At 47.8% G+C, this 14,486-nt stretch overlaps 1 protein-coding gene across 1 annotated transcript in view; it reads left to right on the forward strand.

Annotated features, from left to right (window-relative positions):
* Positions 1 to 9,708, forward strand: part of BRWD1 (bromodomain and WD repeat domain containing 1) — a 246,097-nt gene extending 236,389 nt beyond the window's left edge. The window contains exons 35-39 of the mRNA XM_075334977.1: positions 422 to 574; positions 5,511 to 5,665; positions 5,953 to 6,203; positions 6,536 to 6,715; positions 7,582 to 9,708. Of these exons, the coding sequence (XP_075191092.1) occupies positions 422 to 574; positions 5,511 to 5,665; positions 5,953 to 6,203; positions 6,536 to 6,715; positions 7,582 to 8,492 (1,650 nt within the window). The 3' untranslated portion in view covers positions 8,493 to 9,708. The remainder of the gene's footprint in view (positions 1 to 421; positions 575 to 5,510; positions 5,666 to 5,952; positions 6,204 to 6,535; positions 6,716 to 7,581) is intronic.
* Positions 9,709 to 14,486: the final 4,778 nt, after the last annotated feature.

Here is a 14,486-nt window from a genome sequence, read left to right on the forward strand (position 1 = left end):
CCACTTCATAGTGGCAGCAACTATTCCTGCAGTCTTGTCTTGTTTTGTTTCCTAATGACATGAGGCGGCTGTTGCGCCAAATTAATTTGTACCTTCATTGACGGGTACATAAAAAAACCCTGACGAAGGCTAAAACGTTTTACAGTGAGTGTCCCCCAATGAAGACTTTGAGAGAGATTTTATGGTGAGTACCCAAAATCTTCTTCCAGCCATCTACATTTATCACCTGTCCACACAATGGGTGATGAATGTTAGATTGGTGGGGACCGCACCACTCTGACACCACCGATTGCTAAATTGTGGGTATCCGGTTACCTGCTTCTGTGGATGTCAGGCTGAGAGTAGCACTTACTCGAGAGTAATTGAAGACTGAGATGTAGGTAAGGATTTAATAACACTTGTATATATTTTTTTTTTGTAGGATTACAAGGACATTATTGAAACGCCTATGGATTTTGGGACCATCAAAGAAAGCTTGACTGCAGATAATTATAATAGCCCTTATGACCTGTGTAAAGATATGAGACTGGTCTTCTCCAATGCAAAGTTGTACACTCCAAATAAAAGATCACGGGTAAGCTGTACTGTAATCATTGCCTGCTTTTGTTTCGTGCACCCAAATCTTATGAACCCGCTGATTTCGTCAAGACTGGTAGACCAGTAAATGTGTATGGAGCCCCCTTACTACTCCTGACAGGTGATATTGGGGGTGAGAAGTATCAGATGTGTTACATTACAATCCTCAATCCTCTTGTTTTCCTAAAAAGCCACCAATATAGGTAACTGCTTTCTGTGCGTTCCCTTAAAGGGAACCGGTCAGCTTTTTTGGCCTATAGGCTGCGACCACCACCAGTGGGCTCTTATATACAGCATTCTAACATACTGTATGTAAGAGCTCAGGCCACTGTGTAGAAGGCAAAAAACACTTAAAGGGGTGGTTCACCCATTTTTTTTATTTTCTGTATGAGCTATACTTACCTTTCTAGGCGTCTTCTCCATTGCCTTCTGTTTCCAGTTCTGGCACTGAGCGGCGCTATCCTGCACGCTCAGTGCCAGTCACATGACCCACTGGAGCTGTGGCCGCCGGCATCCTCTGACGTCCCGGCATTTCCGGGCTCTCAAACAAGACTGGTACGTCACAGGATGCCGGCGCCACTCAGATTGAGTGACAGGGCTGTGGGCGGTGACTACCGCACGTCACAGCCCAGCATCGAGGGGAGGAGCCGGAGGACGTCACTGTGGAGCCGGCGTCCTGCAGAGAGGCTGAGACACGGGGCGCCAGGGTGCAGTACAGGGGGGGTCTTTAGCTGAATCCCCCCCTGCACGTAAGTATGTGCTCACACTGTACACCCGCCCGCTCTGCTGCGATGTCAGGAGAGCGGCCGGTGTCGGGCAGTGTGATCATCTGCTCCTCCCAGCAGCAAGACACTGGCAGGCATGTCACCGCTGTGCTCTGCCATCTGTCCTGCTGCATGGGACCAACTGTCTGCACTCTGTCACCTGCACCACAAGTCACAGAGTGGAGACAGTTGGTGACAGAGCACCTCTGCCCCCCCCCCTGTTCTTTCCCCACTCTCTTCTCTCCCCCCACTCTTCTCCCCCTCCCCTCTTCCCCCTCTTCTCTGCCCCCCTCTTATCCCTCTCTCCCCTCTTATCCCTCTCTCCCCTCCCCTCTCTTTTCCCTCGCTCTCTTCCCCCTCGCTCTCTTTTCCTCCCCCCTGCGCTCTTTTCCTCACCCCTCGCTCTCTTTTCCTCCCCCCTCGCTCTCTTTTCCTCCCCCCTCGCTCTCTTTTCCTCCCCCCTCGCTCTCTTTTCCTCCCCCCTCGCTCTCTTTTCCTCCCCCCTCGCTCTCTTTTCCTCCCCCCTCGCTCTCTTTTCCTCCCCCCTCGCTCTCTTTTCCTCCCCCCTCGCTCTCTTTTCCTCCCCCCTCGCTCTCTTTTCCTCCCCCCTCGCTCTCTTTTCCTCCCCCCTCGCTCTCTTTTCCTCCCCCCTCGCTCTCTTCCCCCCCCCCCCCGCTCGCTCTCCCCCCCCCCCCACCCGCTCGCTCTCTTTTCCTCCCCCCCCCCCCTCGCTCGCTCTCTTTTCCCTCGCTCTCTCCTGGCATGGTCAGTACAGAAATCTCTCCATCGTGGAGGGGTGAGAGGGAGTAATAAACATGGAGTCCCTACTGTGTCTGTGTATTTATTTCTAATAAAGTATTTTTCTCTGTGTGGTCTTTTTTTTTTTTAACCCTTTATTGGAGATTCTTAATGGCCAGGTCAACCTTGGCCTGACATTTAAAATCTCGGGCTTTATACCAGCGGGTAAAACATAGCTGGTATTAACCCCTTATTACCCAGCGTGCCACCTGCCACCAGGGCCACTGGAAGAGTTGGATACAGCGCCAGAAGATGGCGCTTCTATAAAAGCGCCATTTTCTGGGGCGGCTGTGGACTGCAATTCGCAGCGGGGGGCCCAGAAAGTTTGGGCACCCTTCACTGCGGATTCCAATCCCCAGCTGCCTAGTTGTACCTGGCTGGACTCAAAAATTCGGCGAAGCCCATGTCATTTTTTTTTAATTATTTCATGAAATTCATGAAATAAAAAAAAAAAAAAGGGCTTCTCTATATTTTTGGTTCCCAGCCGGGTACAACTAGGCAGCTGGGGGTTGGGGGCAGCCCGTAGCTGCCTGCTGTACCTGGCTAGCATACAAAAATATGGCGAAGCCCACGTCATTTTCTTAAAAACGTTTTCAGGGAAAAACCTTTATAAAAAAAAAAAAAAATGCTTCCCTGCATTTCTATTGCCAGTGAAAGTAACACCAAGCAGCGGGGGCTAGCAGCCAGTAGCTGCTTTGGTTACCCTTAGCAACAGAAAATGCAGCGGGAGCCCACAATGTGATTTTTTTATTTTTAATTAATTTTTTTTTAAAAAAAACGGCATGGGCTTCGCCCATCGAGCACCAGAGCATTTTACTGCTCAATTCATCCCAAGTAATCAGATGACCCCAGTGTCGGCCGATTTCTTGTTCTGTGTCCCCCTGCATCCATCGCAGCGTGTACGGGCTGTGAGGTCAGCGGAGTGGAGACAGTGACATGCTCTGCTCTGACACATAGTGTGCTGCATGTCACTATCTTTCTCCACTCTGGCACTTGTAGTGCAGGTGACCGGATGCTGCATGTCACGTTTTTGCCGCGATTTGGTGCCTTTTTTGCTGCGTTTTTGCTCACTGCGTTTTTAATCAGTGCACAATGCCATTAAAGATTGTTGATGAAAAAAATAAAAAAGGTCTGATGTCATTTCCTTATTCAAAATGTTCATTGTATGCAGGAGAGCAGACAGCAGCTGCAGAACTACAAGGCTCAGCATCCTCCATCCAGGACTGTATGCAGTTTTTTACCCAAAAAGAAAAAAAAATGACGTGGGCTTCGCCATATTTTTGTATGCTAGCCGGGTACAGCAGGCAGGTACGGGCTGCCCCCAACCCCCAGCTGCCTAGTTGTACTCGGCTGGGAACCAAAAATATAGAGAAGCCCTTTTTTTTTTTTTTAATTATTTCATGAATTTCATGAAATAATTTAAAAAAAAAAATGACGTGAGCTTCGCCTAATTTTGGTGTCCAGCCGGGTACAACTAGGCAGCTGGGGATTGGAATCCACAGTGAAGGGTGCCCATGCTTTCTGGGCACCCCCACTGCGAATTGCAGTCCGCAGCCACCCCAGAAAATGGCGCTTTCATAGAAGCGCCATCTTCTGGCGCTGTATCCAACTCTTCCAGCTGCCCTGATGCCGGGTGGCTAGCCGGGTAATAATGGAGTTAGGGCTAGCTGTATATTATCAGCTAGCCCTAAGCCCGAAATTCATGGTGTCACGCCAATATTAGACATGGCCACCATGAATTTCTAGTAATGATAAGAAAAAAAAAAAACACAACACACAGAAAAATATTTTTATTAGAAATAAAACACAACACAATTAGTGACTCCATCTTTATTGAAATAAACCCCCCTCCGCAGTAATCCTGGGTCAGGGTCCCGCGCCGTCCAATCCGGATCCAATATCATCTGATCGGTTTGCTGGAAGGAAGGCAAAGCGATCAGATGATGTGTCAGGATAAAGGATGTGAATCACATCATACATCAGCTGATTGTATAAAAGCCGATTATACAATCAGCAGATGCATCAGTGCAAAAAAATAAATAAATAAATACTCACGTCTGTGCTGATGACCGGCAGCTCCTGGAGCGGAGTCTGATCCTGGCCCATCACTGCAGGAGCTGCCGGTAATCAGCTGATGAAGTCCCCTGACGGCAGGATCAGCTGATAGCCGGCCGGGCAAGAAAAAGCCGGCGAGAATTGATCATCTGATGCGTCAGGTGACTGCATCAGGTGATCCACGGCCAGGTCCTGCAAGCTTCGTGCATGCACCGGGGAGACTGCACACAGCCAGAGCGGCGGGACCGAGACAGGGGCTGGAAGCAAGCATGGCACCCGGACCCTGCAGACAGGTGAGTATGACATACACACTCACATACACACTCACTCACACACTGTATATACACACACACACACTGTATATACGCACACACACACTGTATATACACGCGCACACACTTTCTTCCCCTGGCTGTGCAGAGCTGCTGTATCTGTGATTTCTCTGAGTGCACATCCACTGGGAAGAGGCAGGGAGGAGGGTTTGGGTGGGAGCAGAGTGGGTGTATTAGACACAATGGGTGTGTTAGATAAGCCAGACACCGCCCTAAAGCCACAAAGAATTCTGGGACTTGTAGGAACTGAACACAGGAAGTCAGAGGAGAGATTAACCCCATCAGAGCTGGAGCCAGCAATGACCGTGTGCTGCTAGTGCACAATGAAAGGTAATTTTGCTGAAAAAACATAATAGATGTCTTGAGGGGCACATATTAGCAAGATTTATCAGAAAAAAAAAAATCAGTTTTGGTAACTGGACAACTTCTTTAACGGTCGCGCTGCGGTGGATTTGAGTCAGATGGGCTTCTCCGTTGTCCGGTGGCGGTGCCGCCTCTTTCAGCCATCTTTGTCGTCCTTCTGTAGCCGGGGTGCATGACGTAGGATGCGTCCTGCACACAGGCTTCAGAAGGAGGACGAAGATGGCCGAAAGAGGAGGCATCGGAGAACAGAGACGCACATATGGCCCAACTCCACCTCAGCGCGACCGTTGGGTAAGTATTGTAAAGTGTTTTTTTACGTTGTACACAGCGGCGTGGACTCTTATTCTACATTATTCTAACATGCTGTATATGAGTCCACTGGTAGTGGCCGCAGAATATAGGCCAAAAAACGGTGACAGGTTCCCTTTAAAATCATATCTGTCGTGTGTGTGCGATTTGAAACAATAGCTGACAGAATTAGTCTTCAGCTGACCACTCTCCGAGGTGTATGGCCACATGTCCAATTTACTTGTTTGATAAAGAATCTGAGTAAAAGAGACACATTCTGTGGCACGATCCATTGCCTCTGATGCTGAGCTGTAAATATTTTTTCCCTGTATAGATTTACGGTATGGTATTAAGACTGTCGCCACTCATGGAAGAGCGGATGAGAGGAATTATCTCTGACTACAAAGCTGCCCAAAAGAGGATTAAAGATTGCCGTGCCCTGAAGAGAGCTCATGTAAAGGAAGTGCAGCACGAGAGGAGATCGCAGAGGTGGGAAATGAAACGGAATAAACGCCTATTACTCGAGTCTGTATAGTTCGATGTTGGCCGGTTTCTCCATCCACACTTTGCTAGCGAGATTAAAACAAAAATATGCAGAAGAAATGAGGCTTCATTCCATCGTATCTGGGATGGGGGTCGTCAAAATATCTGCCTGTATCACCAAAACTTCCTCCCGGAACAAGCAGACATAACCTGTTACACAACACTGACACCTGTTGGGAGGTGGTCGGCCCATGGACATAGATAAACTTTTTTTTTTTATTCTTTTATTACAGCACCATATACAGAAAAGTCAGACAAGTGAGAAGATCCAGATCTGATGAAGTGATCCAATCTTTCTTAGAAATGTCTTCACCGCAGCCTACCTCAAGTGGAGCCGCTTGTGCTCCCAGTCCACTCAGTGCAGCCAGTTCTTCTTCAAGACACCTTAATGGACAATCACCGGGCTCCTCGCCCAGATCATTCACCAAGCCCCGGGCGTCAAGTAGAGAGCGTGACTCGTCACGGAGCTGCTCCAGGTCCTCCGGTAAGAACACTTGCTCTGAAAGGTTCATCATCGTGTTTTCCCACGTGATCGGATCGAATCACTATCAACTTGAGCCATACTAAAGTTTGCTTTTTTTTTTTTTTTATTATTCCTGAACAATTCTGTTCATCATTGAAGGTTTCTCCAGGACGGCAAACCACCTTCATTATAATATTTATTCATTTATATAGAGCTATTAATTCCACAGCGGTTTACATACATTGGCAATACTGTCCCCATTGGGGCTCACAATCTAAATAATTATGTAATGCGAACGGACATAGCAAGACGGTTCTTAACCTGTATCTTTGTCTTGTGTCCTGCCATTGCAGGAAGTGAATCGGACTCGTCCTCTTCTACCTCGGCTTCTGAACATTCCTCCAGCTCCTCATCTTCCTCCAGCTCAGAAACTAATGACAAGAATGATTCAAGTTCGGCGTTGCGCAGATTCAACGGCGTGAAAGCTAAAACAACTAATGGCAGACAACAGAGAGCAACTGTATTGAAGCAAGGTAACTGCCTCTGATTATGGAGGGAACATCTGAGATCTGTTATGTAAGTGGGAAATGTCATTACTGCTTACAGGGGTCTTTCTTAGTCCCTCAACTGCTATGACTTCCAGTCGTGTCGCAGGAGCTGATTTCCTCTTTTAACCCCATTAGGTTCTTCCATTAATATTGTCAGTCATCTGCAGGGTTAAGCAGCCAGGATCAGAGGTGACTCTCCCCTGGCCTTTGCATCCGCTATTATTTCATTAAAGGGATCCTGTCACCAGATTCGGCCTTTAAAACTAAAACGAGCCCCTTAAGCAGCACCTGTGCTGCACTCTATAAAGTTGCACGTTACCCCCTGACCCCCTTGTAGTCCCCACAAATGCCTTTTATAAAATCTCCCGCTCTATATGTAAATTGTCCGGTCCAATGGGTTTCATAATCTTTGCCTCTTGTTCCTCCGTTCGCCTTCCTCCTGTGCTGATTGATGTGAATGATGCCTCGGGCACCATCCGCGTAGGCGGGCAAAATCTCGTGCTTGCACAGACACCTTCCTACCTTGCACAGGTGCACTTCACTCTGCTCTATTGCATGCAGAGCCGAAAACATAGGTGCACCTGCTAAAACTGGCAAGTTCTCGGCGCAGGCGCGAGACTTTGCCTGGCGACGTGGATGATGTCACCCGCTTCTTCCACATCGCCGGGCAAAGCCTCACGCCTGCGCAAGGAACTCACCGGTTTGCGCAGGCGCACCTATGTTTTCTGGTCTGTGTGAGCCGGGAATATGTCTGCACAGGTGCACATTTTTGCTTGCCCTACGTGCTCCTTACCTGAAATATAATGTGTTGCTAATTGCTCCATTTCTAACACCTTTTTCTCTGAATGCAGCATCTCAGGGCAATAACCAAAGGAGATCCGCACCCAGCAAAAGGAGAATTTCATCTTCCTCAGACTCTGACAGCAAATCTCATCAGGGAACGCGGAAGAAAACGCTCCGCAAATGTGCCGCCTTGGCAGCCGACAAGATCAAAAACATGTCAGATGTCGAAAACAGCGCCTCCACTTCTGACAGCGACTGCAGCGCCAGCAAAAACAGCAGAACCCTGCCGCAGCGGACAGCAGCCGAACGAGCCAAGAAACGGCTCCTGCATGACAGCGAAGAGGAGATGGGCTTAAGAAGTGACAGCGAGCCAGAACGGCCGGCCCTGAAAGCGGCAAAATCGCAATCACCGGAATGCAGAGTCGTCCTGACCAACGTATGTCCAAGTGGCACTTTTGGAGGTAGGTTAATACCTCAGCCCCAGAATCGGAAAATTTCGGATTCCGAATCGGAAAATGAATCTCCTGAAAGAAAAAGGACGAAAAAACCCGTTTCTCCACCCCGTACTAGAAAGCAAAGGTTAGTCAGCGACTCGGATGACTCCTTAGTCTCCAGCTCTGATGACAAGTCGCCACCCAGGAACGGAAACGGCATTTCTTCAGATTCCGAATCCTCCCTTTCTGACGACGGAGAGGACGTCCGGGGCAGTGGGAGAGCGGCGGGCCGATCCAGAGGACACGACCACAAGCGGAAGCGTATCCACAGCAGCTGCGATGAGGACTGGCGGGAAGATGGCAGCGGTCCCGTCCGCAAATTAACCCGTCGCTCGAAAATACGCACAAGAAACCAAGGGAAAAGGACAGTACGGTATGACGAAAACCCGGCTCACAGTGACGAAAACGTGAACGGCGCGCGGTCTCAAGAATCCCGTCTGCAGAGGCTCTCCGTCCGAGAGCGAGCGAGGCAGTTCCTCCGCTAATTCTCAAAAATGGAAAACGAAAGCAAAAAGTTGACTTTAAAAGTTGTTAAAATTCAGGGATGAGACTTTTTGTTTCTCTTCAATGTGAATGTGAAGAGACTTGTAACTCGTTTGCACTTGTCATTGAAGCATTTACAGCACAGATGCCAACTTGTGCCTCACGACGGGGCCGAGGTCATCTGAGGGCAAAAAGTGTTTTTGTATTTACAGATGTTTGGTAATTTTGAGGCTTCCCGCTGTGAGACCCCCTCCCTCCCCCAGCCCCCCATATCCCGGGAGCCTCCTTTTTACTGTCTGACTTATTGGCCATTGAACACTAATTTGCACAGCTTGCGTTATGTTTACAGATTTCTATAGTTTTGTAATTTTTTTTTCTTGTTACATTTTTTTTTTTTTTTATGACACTTGATATAGAAAAAAAACCAACTTCGTCTATTTTCCCCTCCACAACACTTGAACAACATTTTCGTTTCAGAACCCAGTTAAAGTTATTAATGCTTAATTTATTTTTATCTCCAATGTACTTTTTGGTTTTTTTTTTCTTCTCCGCCCATCATGGTTTTCATATTGTGAAAACGTTCTGAAGTATTAATTTGTGACATTAAGTACGGGTTTTTTTTTTTGTTTTTCATGCTGTAGCCATATAGGTAGACCGCTGTGTTAAAAGTGAATCGACCACTAATTGTCGCTGACCGAAATGTTAATTTCATGCTTTGGCTACTACAGATTTTTGTCAGTCTTCCATTAATTTTTTTTTTTTTTACCTTTTGTCTTTAATGGGTGCTCTATGAAATTTTTAATAAAAATGTATTTAGTTAACTACTGGTATATGAGGGCAGGGTGTGGTGTGAGTGCTTCCAAGCTGCTTTACCCCTCACTGTACAGTGTAAATACAGCTTTATAGTGTCTACTATTTATTATCAAGTTTTGGAACTTTTTTTTTAACTAAATCTTTATAGTGGACAGGTTTTTTTTAATTTTTTTTTTTTTTCTCTCTCCCTTTCTGATACAGAGCTCCTAATGCCCTACATAAACTGGAGAGTAAAAATAAAAAGCTATGCCTACCTGCATCAACTGGGGGGAGTTTGAGAGCTGCATACTGAAGCTTGCCGCCTGCTCTCCCTGGCGCGGGCTGGGGGCTTGCCGCCTGCTCTCCCTGGCGCGGGCTGGGGGCTTGCCGCCTGCTCTCCCTGGCGCGGGCTGGGGGCTTGCCGCCTGCTCTCCCTGGCGCGGGCTGGGGGCTTGCCGCCTGCTCTCCCTGGCGCGGGCTGGGGGCTTGCCGCCTGCTCTCCCTGGCGCGGGCTGGGGGCTTGCCGCCTGCTCTCCCTGGCGCGGGCTGGGGGCTTGCCGCCTGCTCTCCCTGGCGCGGGCTGGGGGCTTGCCGCCTGCTCTCCCTGGCGCGGGCTGGGGGCTTGCCGCCTGCTCTCCCTGGCGCGGGCTGGGGGCTTGCCGCCTGCTCTCCCTGGCGCGGGCTGGGGGCTTGCCGCCTGCTCTCCCTGGCGCGGGCTGGGGGCTTGCCGCCCGCTCTCCCTGGCGCGGGCTGGGGGCTTGCCGCCTGCTCTCCCTGGCGCGGGCTGGGGGCTTGCCGCCTGCTCTCCCTGGCGCGAGCTGGGGGCTTGCCGCCTGCTCTCCCTGGTGCGGGCTGGGGGCTTGCCGCCCGCTCTCCCTGGCGTGGCTGAAAATTTTCAACATGTTTGTGGACATTTCCTTTTTAAAGGGACCTTTTCTTTTGTTTTTACTCCTATAAACCATTTCCACCTCTGATTCACTAGTTTAATACCTAATTTTGTATGTAGTGATCTGCACTAACTCATCAGACCTAACTTACAACTCCTGTGCTTTACATGAGCTCTGATGATTTGGCCTCTTAGTGATTCAGCCTAACGTCTAAGCCAGCCCCTGTTGTGTTGATGGATGGGCTGCCACAGCAGGGAATCGGCGCATGTGCAGCGTCTCTTCTTTTTTTTGTTTGTAAAGTAATCAATTTTGTTCTGCGCATGTGCCAGATCTAGCGCACCATATTGCAAAACTGGCTTTAGTGTTGGTTTTTGTCACCGCTTTTCTAAGCTCATGTCTCAGAAATTAAGAATGGCATTGGCACATGCATGGAACAAAGTGAAGTCTTCTGGTTACAAGGGAAAAACCACCACATGTGCCAGTTCTTTGCTGTAGAAAACATGGAGTGTATTATCCAGATCAGTCAACATGTTATAGAACATTCAGGGTTGCTGTAACACGATTTATACATTTGACGATGCTTAATAGCCACTTTCTCCCTTGCCATCATTATGAAGTGACCATGTGGCTGATGCTTTCCCACATGGCTGTGTTCCTTTGTGCCGCCATGAAGGACTGAGCATGTGGCTGCTGATCTCCCACATGGCCTCGTCCCGATGTGCCGCCATGAAGGAGTGAGGATGTGGCTGATGATCTTCATGTCGGCACAACAGGACAGTCATGCGGCAGGAGTGCGCATGAGGCTTTTGATCTCCCACATGGCCATGTCCTGATGTGCTGCCATGAAGGAGTGACCATGCGGCTGCTGATCTCTCACATGACTGATTTTCCAGCAGCCTAGGGTCTAGGCTATAACTGATCGATCAACATGCTCATTTTGACTTTCTAAGCTCCCCTGGGTCCTTGCTGTATGTAGGAATCAGTTTGTCAATGGAGGTCTTAGTTTTTCCTTCTGATATAAGCGGCTGGCTCTTCACTTATAGGGCAGCTTTCTGGTCAGTACGATTAGTGTTTTTTTTTTTTTTGTTCTTTAACACTAGAACTACTGGACTCGTGACACCTATGTAGAAATACATAGTGCGAAGTAGTCAAAATGACTACCTCAGTAGTTCTAGTGTTAAAAGGCATATAGGGTACAATAACAGGAGACTGCCTAGAATGTTCTCACCCCAGATTTTAGTTCTTTGATTCTTTTATGACTGCACCTTTCTGGCCGCACCTTTCTGGCCGCACATTGGTTTCCCCGACCAATGTCAGTCCCATAGTTGCAGTGTATATAATATACAGGGGCTCATTCACAGCATTTTCATTAATGCAGGGAGCTCAGCACAGACTGTTACGTTTATCTTACGATAAAGCTGGAATCAGAGCTTTTTACCCTTGTTTTAAAGGGCCGGCGTGTGGGGTGCTCACTATTTCATTATTGCATTTGGGCAGTGCTTTTTATTTTGTCTCAAAATCCAGCTTATTTTTTTTGTTGTTGGAGCTGCACTGTTTGCAGTTTGGATCCCATCTGAATGTGAGTGTGTGTTTGGGGTGCAATGAAAACTAAAGCATTGACAATAAACAATTTGACATCTAATTCTATATATAAAAAAAAGTATTTTCTGCTAAAGATTAAACATTTATGTGCAATTTGGAGATCATTGTTTTATTTTCAATAAAGAAAAGTTGTACGGGTCCTATTTGTTTTCGTTCAGTGAACACAAATGGGGCCGTATTGGAGAACATCCAGAAGGGAAGGAGGGTAGAGGAATGTGTGTACCCAGCCAATTATAAAGTGCAACCCTAATCAGTAGACTATAAAAACTACATATTTGAAAAACTATCTGTTACATTACTGATCCTGAGTTACATCCTGTATTATACTCCAGAGCTGCACTCATTAGTCTGCTGGTGCAGTCAGTGTACATACATTACATTACTGATCCTGAGTTACCTCCTGTATTATACTCCAGAGCTGCACTCACTATTCTGCTGGTGCAGTCACTGTGTCCATACATTACTGATCCTAAGTCACATTCTGTATTTTACTCTGGGGTATAATAAAGGATGTAACGCAGGATCAGTACAGGATAAGTAATGTACAGTGGGTATGGCAATAATGTACACTGCACCCATCCCCCATTTTGACAAAGAAAAAACAAATGTAGAAATTTTTGAAAATTTATTAAATAAGAAAAACTGAAATATCACATGGTCATAAGTATTCAGACCCTTTGCTCAGTATTGAGTAGATTTTTGATTTAGTACAGCCATGAGTCTTCTTGGGACTGATGCAACAAGTTTTTCACTCCTGGATTTGGGGATCCTCAGCCATTCTTCTTGCAGATCCTCTCCAGTTCTATCAGGTTGGATGGTGAATGTTGGTGGATATCATTTTCAGGTCTCTCCAGAGCTGCTCATTTGGGTTTAGGTCAGGTCTCTGGTTGGGGCCGGTTAAGAATGGACACAGAGTTGTTCTGAACCCACTGTTGTTATTTTAGCTGTGTACTTAGGGTCATTGGCTTGTTGGAAGGTGAAGCTTCGGCCAAGTCTGAGGGCCGGAGTACTCTATAAGAGGTTTTCTTCCAGGATATCTCTGTACTTGGCTGTATTCATCTTTCCTTCAATTGAAACCAGTCGTCCTGTCCCTGCAGCTGAAAAACACCCCCATAGCATGATGCTGCTACCACCATGTCTCACTGTGGGGATAGTATTGGGCAGGTGATGAGTGCCTGGTTTTCTCCACACATACTGCTTAGAATTATCACCAAAAAGTTCTATCTTCGTCTCATAGTATGGGTGTCCTTCATGTGTGTGTTTTTTTTTTGCAAACTCTATTTGGGCTTTTAGGTCTTGTGTGGTGCTCCTGAATCTATCACTGTGTCACAGGGAACTGCACTCCTTTTCTCTTCTGGTGCAGAGCTCAACCCCACCTTGGTTCTGGGATCCTAACTGTTGGTATTTCTTCCATCAGCATCCAAATCCTAGCCACACCTCACACCACAACCTGTTAGACACACCAGTGGGTGGTCTAGCTGGAAAATGGCCACCTTCCAAGGGGTCAGGCTGACTGGTGGGAGGGACATAGTCAGAACAGAATAGTCTTCAGAGAGTGAGGAGCTGAAGGAAGTTTGAGCTCCCTGGGAGATGTTGGCTAGGTTGTACACTGGTCTGGGACCAGAGGAGTTGGACACCTGGTCACAGGGTATAAGAGAAGGGTGCCCAGACTTAGTTTTTGAGAACGGTCAGTACCGGAAAATCTAGTATCTGAACTGGTAACGAGCACGGTGGGTACTGGACCCTAGATCAGGGAGTAGTTTCACGCAACCTGATAATTAACCTGTGGAGGATAGTCTCTTTGTGAATTTTCCCCCAAGAGCTCAGACATCAAAGGTACCAACACAACGAGCGGGATAGGGTTTTCCAGCTTATGCGGCCCACTAAACTCCCAATTGTCAGCCATCGAGAACACAGCTCCTCTATTTAATCATAGGGAATGGGACCCCGAAAGCTTCAGGCTGAGGGGTTGCTCAGAACAGTCTAAACACAGTGCATGGAAGCAGGTCCAGAACTATCAGCATTACCAACTGGGACGGATGCCCGGACGAGCTCCCCCGAGTGCTAGCGGCACCCAGAGACTTGGTTTATTCCTGTTAAAGTCTGCTTAATGGTCGTACTAACAACCACAGAGTCTGAGTAAGAATGCCGCTCTCCCCTGAGTCTGCCTGCCTGGCCTGCGCCATGCTCTCCTACACCTCCATCATCTGGAGCCCTGGGTCCTCCCCTACCAGTGGAGGGAACGTCTTCTGGCTGTCTGTTCCATCTCCCCCGGGTACTCCCAGTGGCAGTACTACCCTTATCGCAAACCACAGGTGGTGTCATGAACACTTATCCCCTGTAAATAGCTTTTTCATTTTCAAGTGACCGCAAGCTCCCAGATATGGAGACCCTCGAGCCACAGCAACCCCGAATCTGAGTAGTCCGACTGCTGCAGGGGGCGGTATACTTGCACTGAGGAGAGGCGTCCGTCGGGCTACTCTGCCATAAAAGCCCGACTGGTGGAGGCTGCTGTGATTGGAAAAAGTTCCACAAATTCAACTTTCTCCCTACTGCCTCGCTGGAGCTCAGCCACAGTGATCTTGGGGTTCACTTTTTTTTTTTTTAAATTCTTTATTTATACAGCAGACCCTTACAAACCATAACAGTCAGTTGGCAAAATAGACAAAAACAATTGAACAGAGTTTGGGAGAATACATCCCAATACAAAATCAC

Source organism: Anomaloglossus baeobatrachus, chromosome 2, assembly GCF_048569485.1.
Source record: "Anomaloglossus baeobatrachus isolate aAnoBae1 chromosome 2, aAnoBae1.hap1, whole genome shotgun sequence".
Taxonomy (NCBI): domain Eukaryota; kingdom Metazoa; phylum Chordata; class Amphibia; order Anura; family Aromobatidae; genus Anomaloglossus; species Anomaloglossus baeobatrachus.